The sequence below is a fragment of the Camelus ferus genome, chromosome 27, assembly GCF_009834535.1.
Source record: "Camelus ferus isolate YT-003-E chromosome 27, BCGSAC_Cfer_1.0, whole genome shotgun sequence".
Taxonomy (NCBI): Eukaryota; Metazoa; Chordata; class Mammalia; order Artiodactyla; family Camelidae; genus Camelus; species Camelus ferus.
The window spans coordinates 11,366,885-11,391,113 of record NC_045722.1 but is presented as its reverse complement, the minus strand read 5'-3'; the positions used below and the strand labels follow the sequence as shown (position 1 = coordinate 11,391,113).

At 52.3% G+C, this 24,229-nt stretch overlaps 2 protein-coding genes across 6 annotated transcripts in view; one reads left to right on the top strand and one right to left on the bottom strand.

The window, feature by feature from the left end:
• Positions 1–7,837, top strand: part of ZNF710 (zinc finger protein 710) — a 62,147-nt gene extending 54,310 nt beyond the window's left edge. For all 5 annotated transcript variants that reach the window (XM_032469030.1, XM_032469031.1, XM_032469033.1 and 2 more), the window contains 3 exons: positions 549–740; positions 1,231–1,405; positions 5,133–7,837. In XM_032469030.1, coding sequence (XP_032324921.1) covers positions 549–740; positions 1,231–1,405; positions 5,133–5,302 — 537 coding nt within the window. In that variant the 3' untranslated portion in view covers positions 5,303–7,837. The remainder of the gene's footprint in view (positions 1–548; positions 741–1,230; positions 1,406–5,132) is intronic.
• Positions 7,838–8,988: 1,151 nt separating this feature from the next.
• Positions 8,989–23,553, bottom strand: IDH2 (isocitrate dehydrogenase (NADP(+)) 2). The gene is made up of 11 exons (XM_032469034.1): positions 23,331–23,553; positions 15,003–15,094; positions 13,916–14,081; positions 13,317–13,477; positions 13,090–13,233; positions 12,129–12,265; positions 11,798–11,949; positions 10,230–10,342; positions 9,982–10,079; positions 9,800–9,892; positions 8,989–9,363 (listed from the first exon to the last, which is right to left on the bottom strand). Exons 1-11 carry the CDS (start codon positions 23,443–23,445, stop codon positions 9,276–9,278), a joined length of 1,359 nt encoding a protein of 452 aa, XP_032324925.1. The 5' UTR covers positions 23,446–23,553; the 3' UTR covers positions 8,989–9,275.
• Between the last annotated feature and the right edge of the window lie 676 nt (positions 23,554–24,229).

The following is a 24,229-nucleotide window of genomic DNA, read 5'->3' as shown; positions in this document are numbered from 1 at the left end:
GCACTTGGTGCCTGGTAGGATGCCGGCTTGTAGCAGGTGCCTGGTATATGGTTGCTGAATGAATGAATGAGCAAACGAACACGTTTGCCTTGGTGTGCTGGTACAGACCTACAGAAGGCTCTTTTTTTTTTTTTTTAAGTTTTGTTGTTGTTTGGTGGGGGAGCGGTAGTTAGATTTATTTATTTTTAGAGGAGGCACTGGGGGTTGATCCCAGGACCTTGTGCATGCTAAGCATGTGCTCTACCACTTGAGCTGTACCCTCCCCCGAGACCTACAGGTTTACCTACCCTGACAGGCAGGAGACAACAGGTGTGTGGATTTGAACAATACGACCCAGCCAATCTCTGCCTATCACTGGAAGGCTTCCCGGAGTCAGTGGTTCTGCCCCAGCCACTCCAGTGGTTTCAAACAAGTGGCACCTGTTTGGAACGTCCCCAGAAGTCCTTTCCTAGAAGTGTGCGCACGCTCTGACGCTGTGGTCCCTGCGCACACACTTGGAGAGCCTGTGTCCATTGTGTGGCCCTGACCATCGCTCCCACCCACTACAGGGTGTGAAGGAGTTCAAGTGCGAGGTGTGCGGCCGGGAGTTCACCCTGCAGGCGAACATGAAGCGGCACATGCTGATCCACACCAGCGTTCGGCCCTACCAGTGCCACATCTGCTTCAAGACCTTCGTGCAGAAGCAGACCCTCAAGACCCACATGATTGTACACTCGCCCGTGAAGCCATTCAAATGCAAGGTACCAGGCCCTCAGACCTCGAGGCAGGACTTGCCCACGGGTGGCCCGGGCTCAGCATGATGGCAGCAGCAGAGACCCAGTGTGGGCAAGGGAGCCCTGTTTGGGTGAAACTGCCTGGGCTCTGGGGGTTGGGTGGGCGATGGGGGTTCCATTGTACAAGCTACTGCTGTTGTTTTTTGAGGGTTGGAGGAGGGGATGAAGGTCACAGTGCAGCCACAGGGGAAGAGCCTAGGCCTGGGACTCAGTGCAGTCAGAGATTTGAGCCCTGGGTTTCTGACAACTCCGGCTCAGGGAATGTGGGGCAGACCCACAGGAACAGTGACCAGCAAGGAGTGGCTTAGTCCTCTGCCTCTTGGGGTTACATAGAGAAGACAAAGTGAGTACTGTCCACAGCAGATGGGATTCCAGCCCAGCCCTGGAGGTGGGAGTGGCTGGGGGTCTGGGGAAGGCGGGCTCCCCAGGCTGGTGAGGCTGGGTTGGTGTGTTCCAGGTGTGTGGGAAGTCCTTCAACCGCATGTACAACCTGCTGGGCCATATGCACCTGCACGCGGGCAGCAAACCCTTCAAGTGCCCCTACTGCTCCAGCAAGTTTAACCTCAAGGGCAATCTGAGCCGGCACATGAAGGTCAAGCACGGCGTCATGGACATCGGCCTGGACAGCCAAGGTGGGTGGGCCACACACAGTGGACGGAACAGGAGCGGTACTGTCATGGCACACTCAGGAGCCTCCTGTCCAGTTAGGGGCGTGGGGAGGCTGGCCAGGCCTGAGGCCTCGTTGGGGTGGGCTCAGGTCTGGAGAGGGGGCACCCTGGAGGGCCACCATGGTGATAATGATGAGATATTTATGTGCTCTTCAAAGGACTTAAATGGGCTCACATAAACAATAATAAAAATAATATTTGTTGAGTGCTGTGTGCCAAGCCTTTATTAACTCACATGACCCTCACAGGGAGGTTGGCTCTGTTATCACCATTTTACAGATGCAGACACTGAAGGACAGAGAAGTTAGGTAACTCATACAAGATCATTGCTGAGATGACATTTAAAAAATAAATCGATGGGAAAGAAATTAACAAAAGGGAAAATGGCAACTGGAAAGATAAGGGAGAGCCAGGTGAGGTTACAACTCCAAGTTCCCCAATGGAATGTCCTAGGGGCATGCAGAGGGCTCTGAGCTTCCCAGTAGCCAAGGCAAAAAGTGTAATACAATCAGTCACACTCTTCATAGTGCCAGCCAGAGAATGTAGCCACGTTCTCAGAAGGCTCCTCACCTCTGCAGTTGGTGGAGTTTTCATTGGCTGTTTGTTATAACATCCCTGCATGTGATAGCCTCTCCCCACAATGCTGGTCAGTAGCAGAACTTCAGTCTCTCTGGCCTCCTTATGGGAAGCACTTTAAGGTCTTACAGGAAAGAGAAGCCAACGGCACTTTAGGAAGGCTCCTTGTATAGTCTGGAGCTATTTGAATTTCTGTGCTCCTTCTGAGACAACTAGCTGGGAATGTACCATGCAATACCAAGTGAGTTGATTTGCCATATGAGATTGCTCACTAGGAGTCAGTCATGCTGGGGAGTGGCAGCAATAACCCTGATTTGGTTTGGGAGCAGCTGACCAGTGAATGGCCCAGGTTTTCTGACAGAAACAGGTGTCATCAGTTTTCCATTCTTGTGGAATGAAACCGTATTGACTGCACATAGATGCTCTATAGCCCCTTCTTACTCAAAATGTGGTTGTAGGACCAGCAGTGTTGGCATCACCTGGGATCTTGCCAGAAATGCAGACTCAGCTCCACCCCAGACCAGCTGAATCAGGATCCATATTTGAAAAACATTCCCAGGTGATTTGTTTGCACCAGAAAATTTGAAAAGCATTGACTAAAGTGATAGTTTTCAAACTTGAGTGAGGGAGCATGAGAATCACTGAGGGCTTGTTAAAACAAATTGCTGGGCCCCACCCTTCAAGCTCTTAATTCTGTAGGTCTCAGGTGGGGTCAGATAATTTACATTTCCAACAAGGTCCCAGGTCAAACCAAAGCTGCTGGTCTGGACTCACTTTGAGAACCTCTAATCTAGGCTCTAGAGAACTGGTTCTCAAACTTGGCTGCACATTTGAATCACCTGGAGAATTTTTGAAATGCTGATGCCTGAGTCTCAACCACAGAGGTTCGAGTTGATCTGGTTGGTGGCCCAGGATCCAGATTTTTTTAAGCACTTCAGGTAATTCTATGTGTGGTAGAGTTTGAGAGCCAATACTCTAGTGGACCTGCCAGGAGCTAACCCACCAGGTGGGACCAGAACAGGATTAGTCCTTTTGGAAGTAGCTGTCCCTGCACACCTTGCTTCCAGGAGGTGGTTAAGACATAAGCTCTTTCCTTCTGAGGTCAGTAACCAGGGGTGCATAGGATTGCTTTCTTCCTGACTGTACCAGATGACAGAAAGTAAAGCAGGAATTGGCATGGGAATGGCTGCGGCCAGGTCCGCCCGCCACTCACATATAACCTTGGTCTAAGAAGCTCAGGCTTGACACTTGTGCAGGAGGAAGGCAGCATACATTCTAGGTGGAATCACCTAATAAACTATAGGACTGTAATTTGGGGGATAGGTCAGTGTCCTTGTAAAAGATGGTAGAGATTATTATTCCCTGGGGCCAAATGGACAGGACCAATAGAGTTAATAAAGATAAAGAGAGGTTGCAAGGGTAACAGATACAGAGATAGAAATTGTCCCACAGTCTTTATTTACCTTGTTTTTAATCAACTATATGATATGAAGGTGTGGCACTAGGATCTGAGGAAGAAACAGCCTAGGGTCTATAAGGTTCAGTACAGTTGGCCTTGTTTTATAAAGTCAGAAAGACTTACAGTGTGTCAGATGCTATGGGCACAAGTAACAGACACTCCATTCAGACGGGCTTTAACAATAAGGAAATAGATTAAGAAATGACTTCAAGTCCAGGCTATCTTCAGAGTTGGCTCATTCAGCCCCTCAATAATGACATCAGAGTGAGGCTCCCTCTATCTGTCCAAAGAATTAGCTGTGATTTTCCTCATGGTCGCAAAATAGCTGCCAGTGGCCTTCAGGTCAATATGCTTCTTTAGTTAACCTCCATTGGAAGAGTAAGAGCCTGCTCCCCTTTGCTCTGTGAAACCAATGAGAGCATTCTAAGAACTCACTAGCAGGCCTTTCCTCATGATTCATTGGCCAGAATTGGGTCCCATGCCAATCCTGAGCCACTCATTGGCAAGGAGCAGGATTAGTCTTAGACTAGTGGTTCTCAACTGGGGGTGAGTTTGCCCCCCAGGGGACACTTGGCCATGTCTAGAGACATTTGGTTGTCACAACTGGGGTGATGCTACTGGCATCTAGATAGTAGAGGCCAAACATTCTACAATACTCAGGACAGTCCCCCACAACAAAGAATTAAGGCCCAAGACGTTAATGCCAAGGTTAGAAAACCCTGCCTGAGATTTATCAGGGCTACGTACACCTGGGCTGGGGTCCATTTCTCCCTAAAACACATCGCATTTCCTAGGTGGACAGGGACAGGATACATATTGAGAGGCTCAGCCACAGTCGCTGCCAGCCAGTCTCCCACTGTCCCCAGATCATACCCCGGGCTTCCCTCCCTCCATAGCTCATTGGAAGGCAGCCCCACCCAGGCCTCCTCTGTGAAGTTTTCCATCTGGCTTTTATTCCAATAGTAAGAGCTTTATAATAAGATTTCAACTTGATAAAATTATAAGAGGCCTCTGAAGAGTTTTTGTCTTTGTTAACCTACCTTGGGTGTTTGTTGGGCTTTGGAAAACAAGGCCTGAGGATACCACTGGGTGGAGATGAGAGGAGAGACAGATCCCTTCAGCCATTTGAGGCAGAGCAGCACAGTGGATCAAAATAACAGCGCCTGCTGGGTGCCCTCTGGCAAGTTGATTAGCCTCTCTGAACTTCCTTTTGAGCTCCTAAGTGGGATTGCTGTGAGCATTCATGAGACAGTATATGTGAAGTGCCTGGCATACAGTAGGTGCCAAATGAGTGGTGTTGCAGACATGATATAGCACAGGAGGCTTTCATATGGCAGAGGGGACCAATGAGAAACATCGCAGAGGATAAATAAGTAGGGCTTAGTGACTTAGGTGGGTGTGAAGCATGACCCTAAGAAGGGTTCAAGTCCAGGCCTGTACCCACCTGGCACACACACAGCTTTAAGGTTCAGGTCCAGCAACCCATCTGAGAAGCCACAGGCGTTGGAGGCCTCCCAGAGCAGGAGGGCAGAGGAGGCAGCTGAGTCTGCTGGAAGCAATGACTGGGAAGTCCTTGCTTTAGTTCCCCTCCCTGTGTGGGAGTGACTGGCTCTTGCCCCAGGTGGCATCCAGGCCTAACTGTGCCCTCCCTTGCAGACCCCATGATGGAGCTGACCGGCCCCGACCCCTCCGAGCTCGACAGCCAGCAGGAGATGGAGGACTTCGAGGAGAACGCCTACGCCTACGCCGGCGTGGACAGCAGCGCCGAGGCCAGCGTCCTCACCGAACAGGCCATGAAAGAGATGGCCTACTACAATGTGCTATAGCACAAGCCGGGCCGCCCAGAACGGGGCGAGGAGGGCGTGGGGCGTGGGGGGAGACCCCTGTGCTGTGGGCTGCACCTCCTGCAGCTGAGAAACGAGCTACTGCCCCACTGTCCCGAGCCCTCCCCTCCCACTCAGTCATTTGCACCACTGGGGACTTTTAGACCAAGTGGAGACTGTACTACTGGCCTCAGCTGTGAACCCGGCACTGGTCCCAGGCGTTCTAGGGAAGGAAGGGTAACATGGGAGGCCCAGGTCTGGGTCTCTCTGGCCTGCTGCTCTGGGAGGGCAGGAGAAATGCAGATGGGGGCCATTTGGAGACAGGTCACAAGGGCACAGGTTCTCAAGTCTCTCCAGGCCCAGCAGAGCTGGGGCAGCCAGTGAGGGCAGGGCCATCCTGACAGCTCCTCAGGGGTCCTGTCACTGGAGGAAGAGATCTCTTGAGCCATGCCCTGTTTTCCCTCTGGACCACCTCCTGCCTCTAGGGATGTTTTAGCTCTTGTGCTGGTCAGCACTGCCCCCCTCAACCCCTACCAACCCCTGGACTGGGAAGCGCCCAGGCCCCAGAGTCCCCTTCCCACCCTGTCCATGGACAGCTCGGCAGGGCTCTCTGCCTTCTACCTCCTGGTGCCTCCCACGCTCTCCTCCAGCCAGGTGTGCATGCGGCCCTAGTCCTGGCTTTAGGAAAGTGGGGTGTAGCCCAACTCCCAGCTACCGTCCTCTCCAGCCAACCCCCTGAAAGCCCCCATCTTACATCCCTATTTGGAGGTAGGTGTCCCTAAAGTGGATTTCAACAAACCATCATCCAGTTCTGTCTCGAACTGGGGCAGGGTTCCCCCGCAAAGCCGGGACATGCCTTGAGTCAGGCACACACTAACAAAGACAGATGAAGGCCCCTGGAGTGAGGGGGCAGGGCATGGTGAAGGGGCCACTGGGGACCAAGAGGGGCTGTCCTCAAGGACAACCTATATGGGGGGAAGGGGGACTGGAGTTTTTCCTCTTATTTAAGGACTAACAAGTATCCATTTTGAGGGTGGGGATAGCCGACAGTCAGCAGGGTCCTGGGAAGAGCAACATATTTAAAAAGGAAAATGAAGACCATAGAGAAGAAAAAAAAAATTTTTTTTTTGAGCAAATGGGGCTATTTTGAAGGTAATTTATTTTTTTCTTTCCAGCTGTGTCACCTATTTTTTTCTGATGGAGATGATTTTCTTTTTCCCAGTGGAAGCTCTCTTGTGTGCTTTGTGTGCTTTGTGCCTCCCGGACCAAGAGCCGCCTGGCTGGACTCGGGCTCGGAGGGGATTGTAGGTCTGGCCCTGGGGGTGCAGCTGCTGGCAGGGAGCCTCAGGAGGCCAGGGTGAGGCAGGAGGAGGCAGAGCCTGGCAGGCCCTCCAGCCCCTCAGGCCAGTGACTCAATCTGCACCACCCAGAGGAGTGGCCAGGGCCACTGACTCCCCTCGCCCATGGCTCATTCCCTCGCTTGCCCACTCTCATCCCCTGTCCCCACGCCATCTCCTGCCCCCGAACTGAAGACTGCAGGCCCAGGTCAGTGAATGAGCAAATTCAGGAATGCTAGGGCACCCAGACTCCCAGCCACTTGCCTCCTGAGGCCTCCAAGGGGAGGAGCAGGCAGGGCCATTCCCAAAGGCATGGGAGGTAAGGCCACCAGCTTCAGCCCAGAACCAGGAGGCGGGGAGCGACTGAGGAGGAGGTGCCAATTTGAAATGCAGCTATCCCCAAGGCTGTACCTTAGGACCAAGCCAGGCCTCAGGGTGGCTGAGATCAGGACCGATGGGAGGACAAGGTAGCCTTGGGATCAGGCAGCCAGCTGCCCCTTCCTTCTCTGCCAGAGTTCATGCTAAGCAGCAAATGAAAGGGCTGGGGGCTCACGGAAGCCTCTCCCCAGATGTGGCTCCTAGACCCCGAGGCCCCCCAGCCTCCCAGGTGCCCGCCATGATGACCCTCAGGTGGCAGTGACCCCGTCACTGTAGAAGACATTTTCTCCTGCTGAGCAGAAGCATCATCCCCTGCAAACTACCTCTTCCCACGTCTTTATCCCCTGGTACCAAAAAGAAGCCTGTACCTCCTCCTTCTCCTCTTTCCTGCCAGTGCAGTGGCCTTGGTCTTGGAAACCCACGGGAGAAGGTCTGGCCCCAGGGTGGGGCTCTCTCTTCCCCCAGCCCCACCATCAGCACCAGCCCTCTGCGAGGTTCCATACTTGAACGCCTCCCCCTCTGCCCTGTGCCTTGGACCTGGGCAAGGCTGAGAGAAGGAAACAGCACAACTCACAATTTGAGCTGGGGGGTGGCTCGGCAAGGCTCCTGTCCTCACCCCCCCACCCCCACCTTTTCAAAAGAGGCGTGCGGCCTCTCTGGTGACTTGGAAACTCCTGGACAAATTCCATTCTAACTTATTTTGACATGTATACAAACCAACTGTTTAGAAATTCCACTTGTGCAAAGCCCTACTGTGTTTTTATGTTCCTGTTTAAAAGAGACGTTTACTTAGCAATAATTATAAATAAATGAATATTCTTTAGTGAGGTGACTGCGAGTGCTTCCTTCCATGGTTCTTGGGAGCCTAGTCCTCACCCTTCCCCTGGAAGGAACTCCTTATAAGTCTTCACTCTCCAGGGGCCTGGAGGAGACCCAGACCTTCCTTAGCACTGGAATGACCACCTGCAGGGCTCCAAGCCCAAGAGAAAGGGGCGCAGGCCAAGGCACCAGAATTCCCACCACTTGCAGAGAAAAGCCACTTCCTCACCAACAGGCCACCAGGACAGAAGCCAGCTCATGATGCCAGCCTGGGCTTCAGAGGCTGTGCCTGCTGGGGCGCTGTCAGGCCTTTGCTACTGATGGAGAGGAAGGGTCCGGAAACCTTGAGCTTCCCCCTCCAACCAGGAGTTGGGCCCAGCAGAGCCAGCACACCAGCTTTTCTTTCTCAAGTGCTGGGAGTGCAGTGACTGAGAAAAGAGTGGTCTTAGAACAGAAGGCAGCTATCAGTGGAGGTGGGTAGCCACATCCCATCTCAAAGCTACCAAGACTCCCAATTGTCTGGTTTCAGGAGCCCACCCAAATTTGGGAAGTGGACTTTGGGTTGCCAGGCATTTGCTTTATCAAGTCAAAATGATACAACTCTTCTCCAGAACACTTTAACACTGCAAGTAGAATATAATCCCTGCATAAAGGATAGCCCTTTAAATTGGATCTGTTAGCTTTATAGAAACTTTTATAAACTTACTTTTCTAGTTTTGCCAAAGAATAGGGAAGAGGAACCCTGGACCACGTGGGGGCCTCCACTCTCGCTCCCAATCCTGAGCCCCAGGCAGCCATGGAGACGAGAACCAAGGCGGCTACTGGGTGGGACCTATTCTGAGGACCAAGCAATGAGCAAAAACGGAGGTCTGCAGGTGTTTGGATTAAAACCAGCAAAGGAAAATAAATGAAAATATAACCAGGATCTATTGGGAAGTGACAACAATCCTAAAGTGGAGAAGAGGACACAGAACCAGATCGTGCTGGGGAACTCCAGGGAATCTGTCCTCCCCCCGGGGGGCCCTTCAGACTGGACAGAGGCCTGCTGTTCCTAAGGCACCCCAGTGTGTCCCTGGTGGGACCTCCAGCCCTGTGAGGGCCTCTGCCTCAAGCCCCAGCTGCCTCCTTCCCCTCAGGGACAAACACAGCAGACCGTTTTGTGAAGAGCTTTTTAGTAGCTAAATACGGCACCATGTGTTCCGAGGGCAATATAAATTACAGTATGCAAAACATACCACTGGCTGAGGTAAAACACACCGTTTCTGCCTCACGTCACCATGAGGGGAAACACAGACACTTTTAAAAACATCTTGCTTATAAAAAATGTCCCCTAGAAAGGCCTCCTAAGAGGGGCTGTGAGGCTCACCCTCTGCCGCCTGGCGTCGCGGGGACCTGCTCGGCTCCGGCCCGGCCACCAGCGGCCTGCAGCGCTCCCGCCCCGGCTACTGCTGGCCCAGAGCTTTGTCCAGGTTGTTCTTGATGGTGTCCAGGAAGTCCGAGGTGTTCAGGAAGTGCTCATTCAGCTTCACACTGCCGAGAGAGTGCCTGCGCGTGAGGGCGGCTCCAGCCGGGCCTCCTGGGCAGTGGTGGGGAGGCCTACAGGCCAGAGGCCACCTACAGCCAACTGTCAAAGGGCCACAGCCAACTCAGCAGGACCCCAGTAAGGCCTGTCTTGTTTTTCCTAGGTGAATGGGCAACTAGATACAAGTTCTCCAGGGAGAAGCTGGGAGGTGGCTGCAGCGGGGGATGGAAAAGGTTCTGAGCAGTTAGCCTCAGGGATAGGGGCCCACTCTCTGGGCCTGGTGTGGGGAGGCTGGCCCAAGCCATCTCTCAAGGCCGTGGACTGTCCTACCCCAGGCAGCTGAGCTGACTCAGGAGGAGGCCTCTAAGAGGGGCCCTGGGCTTCTTTCCACCCAAACCCGAGGTCCTGGAAGGCCAGCCCTGCCCTCTACCCCAGGCCACCCACTTGCTGAGGCCGTGGATGCAGCCTGCCAGGTCCTTGGTCATGGCTCCACTCTCCACTGTCTCGACACACACCTTCTCCAGGGTCTGGGCAAACCTGCAGGGTACAGGGCAGTGAGACCAGCTGTGTGGAGGCAGGGCCCAGAACCTACCCTGGGCCAGCTCAGGCCCCTCCTCTGTACTCACCTCATGAGATCTTGGTTTCCGTCCAACTTTCCCCGGTGCTCTAGGCCACGTGTCCAGGCAAAGATGCTGGCAATGGGGTTGGTGCTGGTAGGCCGGCCCTGGGGCAAGGTGTCGCAGAGGGATCAGGAACCAAACAGCCAACAAGGGGGCCACCTGGACACAGCTGCCCACCTCTAGACTGACAGGGCCAGGCCCGTCCTCCCAGCCCTCAGGGCCAGTGAACTTGGGGCCACAGTCCTCGCACTCACCTTCTGGTGCTCCCGATAGTGGCGAGTGACAGTCCCATGAGCAGCCTCAGCCTCAATGGTCTTCCCATCCGGGCAGACCAGCACGGACGTCATCAGGCCAAGGGAACCAAAGCCTGGAGAGTAGGAAGACCCTCCTCTCAGGGCCAGCGCCTCTCCTCACACAGCTGCCCTCCAGCTGTTGTAGCTGCTTCCCAGCTTATGTCTCCACCCACCCCCAACTGTAACTAGGAAGACAGGGACTATTTCAGGCTTGTTCCCCTTGTCCTGGGTCTCCAGGGCCCAGCACAGAGCAGGGGGGGACTCAGAGGTGGCTCTCATCAGCCATTAGCATACATCTGCGACCCCTACCTCTAGGTACACCAGAGTCCACGGCCCTCCCGGGCCCGAGACCCCCTAGAGTTCTGCCCACCCACCCTGGCTGGTGACTGGGAGACTCATTCCAGCAGAAAAAATAAAGCCTGCTGCCAACTATTTCACAGCAATCACTTTATCTGCTCTTTTAAGCTACATTAAAGTTTTGTGATTTATGTCCAAATTTTCCCAAACCCAGATGTCAGCCTTTCATGTTGTCAAGGTCTCCTGGTCTTCTTCAAAAGCACCCCAGGGCACCAAAATAAGAATTGTAAAGGTCCAAGAAAGAAGAAGTGGGCAACTTCTAGAGGAAAATTATTTGTCTAAGAATTTTTGCTGTTAGGGCAGAGGAAGGGGGAGCCCTTCTCATTTTTACTGAGAACTTCACACTCAGCAATTACTTATATACTTAAAGGTACCTTTCATGCTTTCTCTTGTCTGCTAGGGCTTTTCATCCTTCCATCCTAGACAGGAATTGTTCTAGTGAGAGGATCACACCAAACTTTTCCAAATAAAGTCAAAGGTTTTTATAAAGTACTGGGACCTTCTGCCTTTTCATCGCAACCCAGCACGGCTTCACTTTACCCCTCATCAGGGGCTCGACCCCGCCCACTTCTCAGAGCCTGGCTTCTCTTCCACTCTCTGTGCCTTACCTGCTGCCACTCCCACCATCTTTCCCACCCTCGTTCCCAGCACAATTGGGCTATTTCTTTCAGTTCTTCCCTAACAGCTTCATGCAGGCTTTCTGCTGCAACCCAACTTGACTTTCAGGACACCCTAGGGCCTGGGAGTTTGCCATCTTCCTTAAGTATTCTCCTACATCCAAAAGGTTCCCTGCGCAAAACAAATTCTCTGTGATTTAAAGAACACCCGCTTGTGTTTGATTTCCTTTTTCTACTGGCGTCAATCACTTGGCCCCTTCATGGACAGGAACCAATTCAGGGCTCACACCTAGCCCTTTGGAACCTGAATTCCTGTGTCCTCCTTTCTCTGCAGCCTTAGTAATACCCCAGTCCAAACCTAACTTACGGTCCTTCCTCACTCAGACACCAGGGAGCTCCTGGCCCCTGCTGTCCACAGGAGACCCTGCAATGAGCACGCAAGATCCCATCCTGCTCCTCCACTAGAGAAGTTTTCTCCTCAAAAGATCTGAAAATTCCCTCCTCTAGGGAAAACGAACAGTCCACCCATGCAGGGGGCACATGTGGCTAGCATACCCTGGGCCAGGATGTCTGACTGCACGTCTCCGTCATAGTTCTTGCAGGCCCACACAAAGCCACCTGAAGACTTGAGGACCTGAGCCACCATGTCATCAATGAGCCGGTGCTCGTACCAGATCTTGTTCTTGTCGAATTCGGTCTTATAGTGCCTGGGAGCAAAAGGGTCTGCTGTGGGGAGAGCGCAGAAAGCTGACAGGTTGGGGAATCCCTCCCTGAGCCTCTGAGCTGAGACATGCACTGGGACAGCCACCTCCCCGAGTGGATACAGGCTGAGGGGACAAGGAGGAAGGATGCAGTCCAGGGAGATAGTAGAGGGAGAGGCAGTTACTTCTCAAAGATCTCCTGGAAGATGTCCTTGAAGCGCCCGTCGTAGGCTTTCAGAATGGTGTTCTTGGTGCTCATGTACAGCGGCCACTTCTTCCGGATGGCATATTGGAAGCAGCTGTGCGCAAAACCCGAGATGGACTGCAGGGAGAGAGAGGTCCCTGGCATGGTCCCCCAGGGCAGGCACGGGCACCAGGAATAACAACCCTTCCCTCCACACAGCCCTCACAGGCAGTTGGGGTTAACCCAGCCTCCCTGGAGTGAGCATCTGATGCTCCTGCTGGCCCAGCACCCACTCCCAGCTTCTGGGAGGAAGCAGCCCCCCAGCTTTGCTTTGGAAAGCTACCACCCTCCCCAGTTCTTAGACCATGTGGCTGGGGTGGGGCTAATACCCACAGTCCCCCTGCCTGTCTCTGGAGTTGACAGTGTGGCCCTGGCTTATCCAATCAGAGCCCTTCCTCCCCTCAGACTCCATGATTGGCTCAGAGATGGCCATGTGACCTAAGCCTGTACTTTTGCTAGAACCATGAGCAAGAAGACTCTTTTCTGATAGGATAGTCAAGCTGGCAAGGGATAAGCCTGGAGCTACTTGTGGCCATTTCTTCTTGGCCTGAGAATGAGGCCAACCACAGAGGAAAGGAAAGCCAAGCGAGGGGTGTAGGGAGGGGAGGAAGTGCTTACCCACTTTGCTTTAAGCCAAGAGTCTTGACAACCAATATGCCCCAAAAGGTGCACCCGAGAATGAGGGCAGGAACCTGAGCAGGAGCGTCTGGCTGAGCAGGAGAGGGGCAGCCCCTCCACACCAGGCCCCCCGCAGGTCCCTCTGAACACATCTGAGATGCGTTTGCTCACAGGCCTCAGACATTGTGCAGGCCACCAATGCAGGAACAGTCAGAACCACCAACCCGACGTGGTGGGAGACAGAGACAGGCGTGGGGGAGGGAGCCAGGCAGCCGCGTGCTCACCTCGTCCGTGTTATACATGCCCATGCCCACGCCGCCAGCAGGGAAGTTGTACACCTCCCACTCCCTAGCGCCGCTGCCGTCCTTCGGGGTGAAGACCACCTTGAACGTGCCGGCCCGGTCAGCCACGAAGTCTGTGGCCTTGTACTGCAGAGACGAGAGGATGGCTCAGGCCAGGGGCTCTGGCGGGGGCCCCAGGCCCCGGGAGCCCAACTTCTTCTGGGGCCAACCTGGTCGCCGTGGGCGTGCCTGCCAATGGTGATGGGCTTGGTCCAGCCAGGCACGAGGCGTGGGATGTTTTTACAGATGATGGGCTCCCGGAAGACAGTCCCCCCAAGGATGTTCCGGATGGTTCCATTGGGACTCTTCCACATCTTCTTCAGCTTGAACTCTATGAGGACAAGCATGAAGTGGCCCCCCTGCAGCCCTCATCTTCCAACCAGAACTTGAAACTTCCACAAGAACACAGTCAGATGGGGGTCTTAAAACTCATGTTGCAAAACAGTCCAGGAGGCAGAGGGGCAGACGGTTTAAAGAAGCTACCCTCACTGTGACAGCATCAGCATCCGCTTTCTCCTCCTTCCTGTGACTGATGACACCCACACTGGCCAGAGCCACACAGTGCAGCAGAAGCACCACTAGCATAGGAGCCAGGGACACAGACTCGGGTCCCAGCTTTGCCTGAGGCCAGCCCCTCAACCACCCCTCCCTCTACAGCCTCCTCCACAGCAACCGCCAAAGCTCCGCTGTTCACCAGGCATTTGCAACAAGACCGGGGTCATATCACAGCCGCTACCATCCCAGCCACCCATTCCCTATGCCCTCACACCTTCCACACGGGCCTCATCGGGGGTGATGGTGGCACACTTGACAGCCACACTGTACTTCTGGGTGGCCAACGCTGAGTCGATGGTGACCTGATCATTGGTCTGGTCCCGGTTTGGAAGCCCCAGGTCAAAATACTTGAGCTGGACGTCCACGTGGGGCAGGATGAGCTAGAGACAGATGGCCAGGGCAAGGCATCAGCCCAGATGACTCTGACCCAGGGGCACGTGGGGGCCATGGCAGGGGACACCCCATCAGGGCGGGGATGGGGAAAGCCAGCAGAGGACTGGCCAAAGCTGGTGGGAGGCTGGGGCTCTGGAAAGTAGCCAGCAGACCAGGCAGCAGCCCCTTGGAGGGCTCATCCCCTAGCATGGACCACATGCCCCCCGAGATGGCCCATCAACTCAGCTGAACCCCAACTCCCAGTGCATCCAGAGTTCTCTATACAGTGGGTTCCCTCTTCTTCCTCATTCAGAAGGGGCAATTCTCAACCTTCTTCTTGTGGGCAGACATACAATGCAGGGGTCACCACACGGTGACCACCATGCACTCTCCCCGGCAGAGCTAAACCACAGAGACTTTGGAGAAGCCAAGTAGCCACCCTGGGAACCATCTGCCATGGTGGCTCAAACATATCACTGTCCCTACAACACACATCACAGCCACGACTCACAGTGACATCCCTGAGCCGCTAAGGGAAGGTTAATTTCGTGCACAGCTGCAGGCTGTGTCACTGTCCTGCATGCTGGCCTGGTTCTCCTTTCACCCCCTCAAGGAAGCACTTCGGAATGGAGGAAATCAAGAAGATATGATACAGGATCAGCTCACATCTTTTAAAACATGCAGGCATCGGCACCAGCACGAGTGAGACACAGCCTTCTGAGAACAGCCCCCGCCTGACGTCACAAGAGCCAGAGTGGTCTGGACATGACAGAAGGGTGGATGGAAGGAGAGAAACAGGAATGCTCCTGCCCACCAGAGTGACGGGTGAAACCTGGGGACCTGAAGCAGGGCCCAGGAGACCTGTGCTGGGACTGAACACTGAGCCTGGCCAGCCACGGGGAAGGCCGCCCACTTCGGGAAGAAACTACCTTCTCCTTGATGAACTGCCAGATGATACGGGTCATCTCATCGCCATCCATCTCCACCACTGGCTTCGCCACCTTGATCCTCTTGTCAGCATCTAGAACCAGGCACACAGTACATCACACCTCTGGGGAGGGTGGTGGGGGAGCCCCTCTCCTCTCCGGCCAGACCCACCCTTCACCATGGAGGAGTGGTCAGCTGCAGTCCAGCTGCCCAGAATTTACTCCTCCTTTTGCAAGAGCAGCTCCAGGACTGCTCAGGGCACCTGGATCTCCACTCAGTATGGCCAGCTAGGACTAGCCAGAAAGTTGCCAGCCTGGCCAATCAGATCCTCTCCCCTAGAATCTGACGGCAGAGGAGATCAACACAGAGAATGAGAGCCAGCTGCGGCCACCTTGTCAAGCAGCAAGCTGGGGAAATACCCAGTTCCTTAGGGCAGCCTGGAACCCCCACTTGTCTAATCCCTGCAATTCTGTGAGCTCCCCATGTCCTTCCAACAACTTTTTTCTCCAAGTTAGCCAGTCACCAACTCTTGTCGGTTGCTTGCAACCTGACAGGCGACTAAATTGAAGTGAGGCGGGAAACTGTATGGAGCGCCTCCCACGTGCCTGGTGGTGTACCACACCCTTCACATGATTGCATTTAATCCTCCAAACCACTTCTCCCCACTTTAAATGTGAGGAAACTGAGGCTCGGGGAGATCATCAGCTTACTGCCAAAGCTCACACAGCCTGAAAACAGCAGATCCAGGAAGATCTACACCTTCCTCAATGGGCACTTGGGAATGGAAGGCAGAAGCCCTGATCCATCCCGGCTCAGGTCAGCCAGTCCTGCCAGAGATGCACCCAAGGACTGGAGGGGTGGCTGATCCAGACCCAGGGAGATGGTGGAGGAGGAAATAGGAGCCAGTAGAGGCTCTTCAAGGAAAGTCTGACTCGTGAGACGAACCAACAGTCTGGGAAGTGAATTCCAAAGAAAACGCAAGAAAATGGCCCATTCAGTTAATCAGTGCAGGCTGCCATGGGCGAAGCTTGTCGAAACTTACCCTGAAGCAAATGGTCACCCAAGCACCAGCATGTTCCTCCGTACACAGCCCGAGAAGCAGCAGCGACCGCAGAGCACAGCAACAAGATGTATGTAAATCCTACAACCCGGCCGCAGTCACCAGGAAGTCTCACCCACCACTGAACCCCAGATGAGAGCAGATCTGCTGAGAGCGGTGCCCCGCCCCCAGAGAGGCCCTCCTTAGCTCTCACTCGGGGCCCACTTTTATGTTACACACAATCCTTACAGATATGGTTATAGGTCTTCCGTCTCACCGAAGATGCAACACAGCAAATCAGAAGAGGGGACAAGGATGTTCACTTGAAAACTCCAAGTGACATCAGCTAATTTGAGAGCAAGGGATAGATGCTTATGAATAGCAGGCCTAGAAGATGAAGCAGCAAGGCTACTCAGGCTCATTGGTAACAAAAGCAACCACAGCCCAACAGACCCCAAAGACATCACTGTCCTCCGAACACACCTGAGCCATGACTCATGATGACATCCCTGACCCGCTAAGAAAAAGGTGAACTATGTGCAGCAAAATGATTCACTTCCCAAAGACGTGCAAACAGATTTTTTTCTCTTTTTTTTAATCTATAAAGCAAGAAAAATGAGACCCAGGGAGTCGGGCTTGTGTCAGCATCAGGACAGATCCCAGGGCCCTGGCTCAAGTGCAGCCTCTGGCTGCCCTTGTGGGCCAGATGTAGAGAAGCAGAAAGCAGAGACTCAAAACATTTCATTCCCCAGAGAACAAGGTGGACACGGCTGGCACTGTTCCAGGACTCCTCTCAAGATAGAATGGGGACTTTGGACCCAAGCACTGAATTCCTTCTGCTCTTCTGGTCTAAAGCTTGAGTAGAAGGGCTTTAGGACCTGCAGAAAGTCCACTGGGCTGTTGCAGAGCTAGCTTAGCTTTTAGAAGCATCTTCTATAAGTTAATGACAGCTACTTAATTTTTTTTTAAATTGTACTAAACCTATTGTTTTCAAGATCCCTAAGGAGAGATTCATTTGGGGGGCCAGTCCTAAAGGTTTCAGCCTCAGCCTGGGCTCGACTCAAGCTTTGGGCTTTAGGCTTTAGGCACAGCAGCCTGTGGCTGTGAACATCACACCTCCTCCAGGGGGAAGCTCAATGTCAAGATCACAACACGCAGCCCTCCCAGCTGGGCGTGCAGGTGTCCAACCCTCAGAGACCAGAGGGCCCACTTACATACAACCAGGTGCTAAGCACCCCTTCCTGAAACACCTAAACACAACAGTGCCTGTCCTCAAAGAGTGAGTATGGAAGGGAACACCTACAGGCAATGGAGAGAGCAAGCAGCACAGTTATCAAAATCAGAAGTGCAGCTTCCCTCAAAGCGACTTCCCAGAGGAGCTGGGGGACAGGACGGCGATGTGAGCCACAGCAGCAAAGGTTCTCTGTGTTTGGCCCAGGTAGTGGGATTTTTTTAATGTTAATTGGTGACCAAGGTTTAAAAATGAGGTGATTTCAACAATGAAAAAAACAAATAACCCAATTGATAAATGGGCAAAGGACTTGAATAGATTATTTCTCCAAAAATGGCCAAAAAGCACATGAAAAGATGCTCAACATCACTAATTATTAGGGAAATGCAAGTCAAAACCACAATCAAAACCTCACACCCATTGGGATGGCTACTATAAAAAAAACCGAAAGTAACAGATGTTGGCGAGGATATAAAGAAACTGGAACACTTGTGCACTGATGGTGAGAATTCTTTCTTTATGTAAATGGTGCAGCCACTATGGAAAACAGTATGACGGTTCCTCAAAAAATTAAAAAATAGTATTGCCATATAACCTAATAATCCCTCTTCTTGATATATATCCAGAAGAATTAGAAGCAGGGTCTCAAACTACATTCAATATCTTGTAGTAACTTATGGTTAAAAAGAATATGAAAATGAATATATGTATGTTCCTATATGACTGAAGTATTGTGCTGCACACCAGAAATTGACACAACATTGTAAACTGTATGTCAATAAAAATATATTAAAAAAAAAAAGCAGGGTCTCAAAGAGGTATTTGTATACCCATGTTCATAGCAGCATTATTCACAATAGCCAAGAGGTGGAAGCAACCCAAGTGTCCATCAACAGATGAATGGATAAACAAAATGTGATATGAAGCTTCAAGAGGAAAACGGGACTCTTTGTAAACGAATCCAGGAAGTTTAAGAAAAACTTTCCTCCAAAAAGTGACTCGATGTTCATGATTTCAAGTTTTTCCAAGGCTGTGCTCCCCACCACTTAAACATGGATGTACTTGCTTTGAAACTGAAAAAGAAAGTGCTTCCCAGTTTCTGTGATGGAGCTGAACCTAGTTCAATAGCTTTTGCTGCTTGTCCTTTTGTTTCAAATTCCATAAGGGCAAATTCCCTTTGGATCACTAATAGACTTACAATGTGGTATACTTAGATTAGATAAACAGCATCACCACATTTCCCAAAAACTCTTTCAATCCAGCTGTGATTAATACTTCTGGGAAGCAATATAATAAATTAGAAACAATATTAAATATGTAAGGATTTAATAGGTATAATGCCTAAGCGTTTCACAATTCCTATACTTCACTCAGAAGGTCAATAAATTTTAACTGGAATATTTTTTTAATGTGGTATATGCACATAATGGAGTATTATTCAGCCTTAAAAAGGAAGGAAATGCTGACACATGTTACAACATGGAAGAAACTTGAGGACATCATGCTAAGTGAAATAAGCCAGTCATAAAAGGACAAACACTATATGACTTTACTTCCATGAGGTACCTAGAGCAGCCAAAATTATAGAAACAGAAAGTAGAACGGTGGTTGCCTGGGGCTAGGGGGAGGGAGGAAAGGGTATTTGTTTAATGGGGACAGAGTTTCAGTTTTGCTAGATGAAAAAGCTGTGGAGGTTGCTGAACAACAATGTGAATGTAGGAGGGGAGGGTATAGCTCAGTGGTGGAGTGCGTGCTTGGCATGCACGAGGTCCTGGGTTCAATCCCCAATATCTCCATTAAATAAATAAATCAATAAATAACCGAGTTACCTCATCACCCCTCAAAAAACAATATGAATGTACTTTTTTTTTTAACTGTAGCTATTTAACTTGGTAGCCTTGTAGCTTTTTTGCTGTTGTTGTTGTTAGGGAAGAGGTAATTAAGTTTATTTATTTACTTATTTTATGGAGATACTGGGGATTGAACCCAGGACGTCAGGTGTGCTAAGCACACTCTACCACTGAGCTATACGCTCCCCACCGTGAATGTACTTAACACCGCTGAACTGCATGCCTACAAATGGTTAAGGTGGAAATTTTTGTTACGCATTTTTTACCACAATAAAAAAGTAAAGAAAATTAAATTTAAAAAATTTTCAGTTTAAACCAGTGAGGTGAGGGGGACAGAAGATTTTACTTAAAAATCCAGCCCTTGAGGAATGAGTCGCTTCAACCACACTGAGCAGGCGCTCACTCACTTGTGGCTGAGGACAGCCTCTCCCCCGATTCCAGGCCTGCCACGTGCCCCCCACCCCAGAGCACCCAAAGGCATCGGAGTTTGAGACCTTGTCTGTTGTTCAGCCAATATGGGGAAGGCACCCCTATTGTCTGCCCCTCCCTGGAAGACAAGTGGTGACAGGAGACCTGAAATCCAAGGAACAGCAGCTGGGCCTGCTTGAAGGCCTCCAAGGGACAACCACCATGAACTCTTCAGATGACATGCTGCACAAACGCTGTCCTCTTGGCCAGAGTGTGGGATGGAATTACACCAGTCGCAAGAGGTCCATTAGGCCAATTCCTAGCACCGAACACCAAGTAAGGATTTCAAAACCCACCCCCAGTTTCAGGATCTACTTGCTGCTCAAGTAAATAGATCTAGCCTCCAGGCTAGATGTCCCTCCCAGGAAGGCCGACCTCAAGAGCTAACTGCTTTCCCCACATTCCTACCTAGGCCACTCTCGCTCTGCTCTCGGCAGACAGAGAGGCTGCTCAGCCAGCGTGGCCCAGTGGAATGTGGAGGGAAGCCCTGGGAGCTCAAGGAGGCAGGGAGGCAATTCTGGAAGAGACTAGTATTTTCTTTGGTGACATCCTTCACTCCTCCCTTTCTCTCATACGCACATCCAAACCATCAAAAAATTCTATTGGCTCTTCTTTTAAAAATGTATCCAGAATCTAACCACTCCAGTACCGTCACCCAGGTCCAAGCCACCAACCTCTCTTGCCAGATCCTGACTATGGCCTCCTACCAGCTCCCTTAAGCCAGACTGCTCCTGTTAAAATGTAAATCAGGTCATGACACTCTTCTTAAAACCCTGCAAAGCCTCCCTTTTCACTCCAAGTAAAGGCCAAAATTCTCAAAAATGGCCTATCAGCCCCCCATGACCCCCACTACCCAACGTCATCTCCCCTCACTCACCACCGTGCTCTCTGAGCCAGCCTCATTCATGCACACCTTTCCTTTCTGTTTCTCCCTGTCTCCTCCACTCCCTCAGTACTTCATTCAGTGGGCTCTTTTCTGATTGCCCTACCCAGTCTTTCAGCCACATCTGCCTTGCTTATTTCTCCTTCTAAGCTCTTGTTACCGTATATCACACTAGCAAACTTCTATCTTGTTTACTGTCTGTCCTCAAATTAGAATTTAAACTCCATGAGGGCAGAAATCTTTGCCTCTTATTTCCAGCTCTGTCCCCAGAGTGTCCCTGGCACAGTGCCTGGCACATAGTAGAAGTACAATAACTGTTAAGTCCATTAATGAATGTCAAGTGACGGTCATTTCAGCTGCCCTGCCCTAACCTCCTCTTTGGCTAAACAGCACTCTCTCCCCTCCCTGAGCCGGGGATGCATTACCACACAGAGGCCGGTATGCTTTCACCATCAAAGTGCACCAGACCGTCACAAATGCACAAGGGTAGCATCTCTGCCGGGCACTGGGCTCCCAGCCCTGGAGAAGCTCACAACTTATGGTGAGCTTATTTGCAATCTGCTGGCATTGTAAACATGGGTTTATAGAAGTGTAAACTCCAGGGCAGGCCACAGAGGCTGGCTTCTAGTAATCAGAGAGCAGTTTCCAGCACCTCATCCTGGGATCAGCGAAAGAGGCCTCAACCTCACATAGAAAACTTGGGGGCAGGCCCCAGGCTTTTCCAAGACTTTTCTTCAAAACCTACTGGGCCCAGGAGGGAGCTCAGTGGTAGAGTGCCTGCTTAGCATGCATGAGGTCCTGGGTTCAATCCCCAGTACCTCCATTAAAATAAATAAACCTAAAATTAAACCTAATTTACCTTCCCCCATAAAAACAACCGTGCTGGGCCCAAACAAGACCTCCCAAAACAGCTCTGATGAGGCTGCTGTGGTCTTATCCCATGTGGTTGAAACAAGGCTCAGTGGAGAGCACATATGAACTCTATTGATGGGTCTGCAAAACTGTGAACAATCATTAAATAATCTGCCATGGAATCTAAGAGTGCAGGCAAGTCACCAAGATCTGAAAAGATAGGGACAGGGTGAGAAAATTAAGAAGTTGCCAGGCTAGGAGCTGAGCAAAGGAAGGCTAGATAAGTAATTCCTCCTCTGAGCAGTTGGTAAGAGCCCACCCTCACTTCCCCAAACTCACTTATCAGAACCACCACCAGCAGTCGCTGAAGGCTTATGAGTTGCAAAACTAGAAAGAAATACGTGTGGGAATCATCCGGCACCAAAAACACAAGAATATTTTTAACCAAAGCATATTCTTTCCTTGTCATTAAGGGGAATGCCAAGTATTCTGTCTCCAGCAGTGTTGCAAGTAATAAACTAGCAGAGGTCACAACTGCATAGTCGCGTGTCCAACTCAAACACCAGGCATGCTTCTCATTAATAACCAACCCCACTCGCAGGCTTCTGGAAAGACCTGCAACTGACTGCTCTTTTTTTGTGCCAAAATCCAGGCCCCAAAAGGGGCTTTGTATTCTTGTTTGGGGCGGGGTGGTTTCTTTTTTTACCATCAATGCAGGAAAAAAGGGAAAATTGGAGAATATATTAACTTCCACCATATTTTGCTGAAGGTGGTTCCATATGGGAAACTTTGCTTGGGGCCTGAGGGCAGTTGGAACCTTGGAGTTGTAGGGCTGACCCCTTAGAGACAAATCTTTTAAGTACAGAAGCAGAAATGCCCCTTTCTCCTTGAAAGAGGAGGGAGGTGCTGGGGCTCAAGCTCCCCTCCCCATCCCAGCTCTGGTCAGCTGCTCCCACACTAGGTTAAAGATTACCTACTCTAGCAGAAAGACTAGGCTGCCTGGGCTCCACCCCCTCTTCCTCACTCCAAGGGGCTGCTGGCCAGGTCAGGATTGGGGTTTCCATGGCAACAGGCATTAGACAGGGCCAAGGGACCCACATTGTTCCCTGCCTTTTGTAGCTGGGGATGGAGAGCCACGGGGCAGGCCAATGCCCACATGCCAAACAGTGCAATGAAAGTTTAGGCTAAGTCCTGCTTATTATGACCTGCTTATTAAGACAATTGTTTTCTCTCCTAAGCAAGAGGCTCAGGGTACCACAGAAGCTGTTAAGAACAATTTGGGAAAGTGACATTCTGGCGCAGCTGCCAGGTTTCCCAGCCGGGTGAGCGGGGCAGAGCCAACGAGCAGCGCAGGAGCCGGCTACCGTGAAGAGGCAGGTCAAGCCAAGGAGAGGCCCCACGATGGAGCTTCAAGTACGTCGACAAGGAGAAGGGGGGCGTCCAAACAAAAGGAGAAAATTAAAAGGACGCTCCTCCAGCTGTCGCGTAAAAGGCTCCAAAAATAGCTGACGAGGGCCTGACAGCGAGAACGGATTACTGCGCGCCTGGCTGAGAAGGAAGGGGAAGTGGATGCCTCCTCCCTCCCCTCCTTTGTCTGAGCAGGGACCGCGCCGCGACCCTCCCTCTAGTCGGGGGAGCAGGCCGTGAGCTCCAGCCCCAACTTAGTTGCTTTGTCTCCCTCCTGGGGCGCAGGGCGGGCAGGATACCCTCCCAACTCCGGACAACCCCCAGTACTCCCTGCAGGAATATCTAGGGGCGCGGGGCAGCAGGGCCGGCATCGCCTGGGCCACCAGTTGCCACCTTCCTTCAAGTCGCCATCCCTGAGCTTGGCACAGCCTGGAAGGTGGGACAGGGGAGCACTTCCCCGTCCGCCGGCTCTTGTGTGCCGCACCCCGCCGACCCCGACCCGCGAACGTCCCGGGTAGAGCTCGCTGATCCCCGCCCGGAAGGCCGCCACGTCGCGGTGCGGGGCGCGCACCCCGCCCGGACCCTCCTCGTGGCACTCACAGTGGCGCCGCGGCTGCTCTTGCAAGTTGGGGGCTGTCAGGGCTGCCGGTGCCCAGGCCGGCCCGGAGCCGGAGGCTCTGCAGAGCGAGCGTACGACCCGCAGGTAACCAGCCATCCCGAACGGTCGGGCAGGCAAGCGAACCAACTGGGTCAAAGAAGATCCGAGCGCCGGCCGCTGTTCCCGGCTGCCTGGCGGCTGGCTGCGGAGGCTTGCCAGGAGCGGGCCGCGCGGGTAAGGCTGGGGCGGGGCTGCCCGGGCCCGCCTCCCCATTGGGCCTCACCGGGAGGAGGCGGGGCAGGCCCCGGACTCCGCCTCCAGCCCTGCACCAGCCCGGAGCCCGCCCCTGCGCCCAGCCCGCGCTTTCCCGGGCGTTGCCGAAGCCCAGCTCCACTGAAGCGAGAGGCGGGTGAGACCCACCCGGACCCGGGAGTCGGGGCGGGAGGATTAGGGGAGCTGTTAGCGGGGCAAACCCCTCTTTCCAGGATGCCCTATTTAAACTAGGGTGTCAATTGCTGACATCGGCTTAAAACCAAAAAGGCTAATCTGAGCAAACTCCTGCATCCTTTGCGTTGGTTGGACTGACACGCCAAGGTGCATTAACCAATGAGCGCTCTGCATTCTTGAACTAAGACCGTGGGCACCTCGGGTCTCTTCAAATTCGTTCTCAGATCCTCCTATCCCCTCCACGAGTTGCATAGACTGACTCAAGTTAACAGTTGAAACCCCTATGCTTCTCACCAGAAGGTCAAGCTGCTAGTCCTCGAAGTTATTCAGCATAGCCAGAGTCTGTTTCCTCCTGTACGAAATGGGAACTGTAACAGTAACAGGGCTGCCAGGAGGCGGGTGGAATAACATACGTTAAAGGCTTGGGGCGCACCCTGTGCTCAACGACAATCAC

What these genes read in the sequence shown, in the direction of transcription:
- IDH2 (XM_032469034.1), bottom strand. Translation starts at nt 23,445, where the DNA reads ATGGCTGGTTACCTGCGGGTCGTACGCTCGCTCTGCAGAGCCTCCGGC. An exon ending in GTCAGACATCCTGGCCCAGG is followed by an intron (nt 10,343 to 11,797) that starts GTATGCTAGCCA and finishes CCTACTCTCCAG; the next exon opens with GCTTTGGTTCCCTTGGCCTG. An exon ending in GGAAACCAAGATCTCATGAG is followed by an intron (nt 9,893 to 9,981) that starts GTGAGTACAGAG and finishes TGTACCCTGCAG; the next exon opens with GTTTGCCCAGACCCTGGAGA.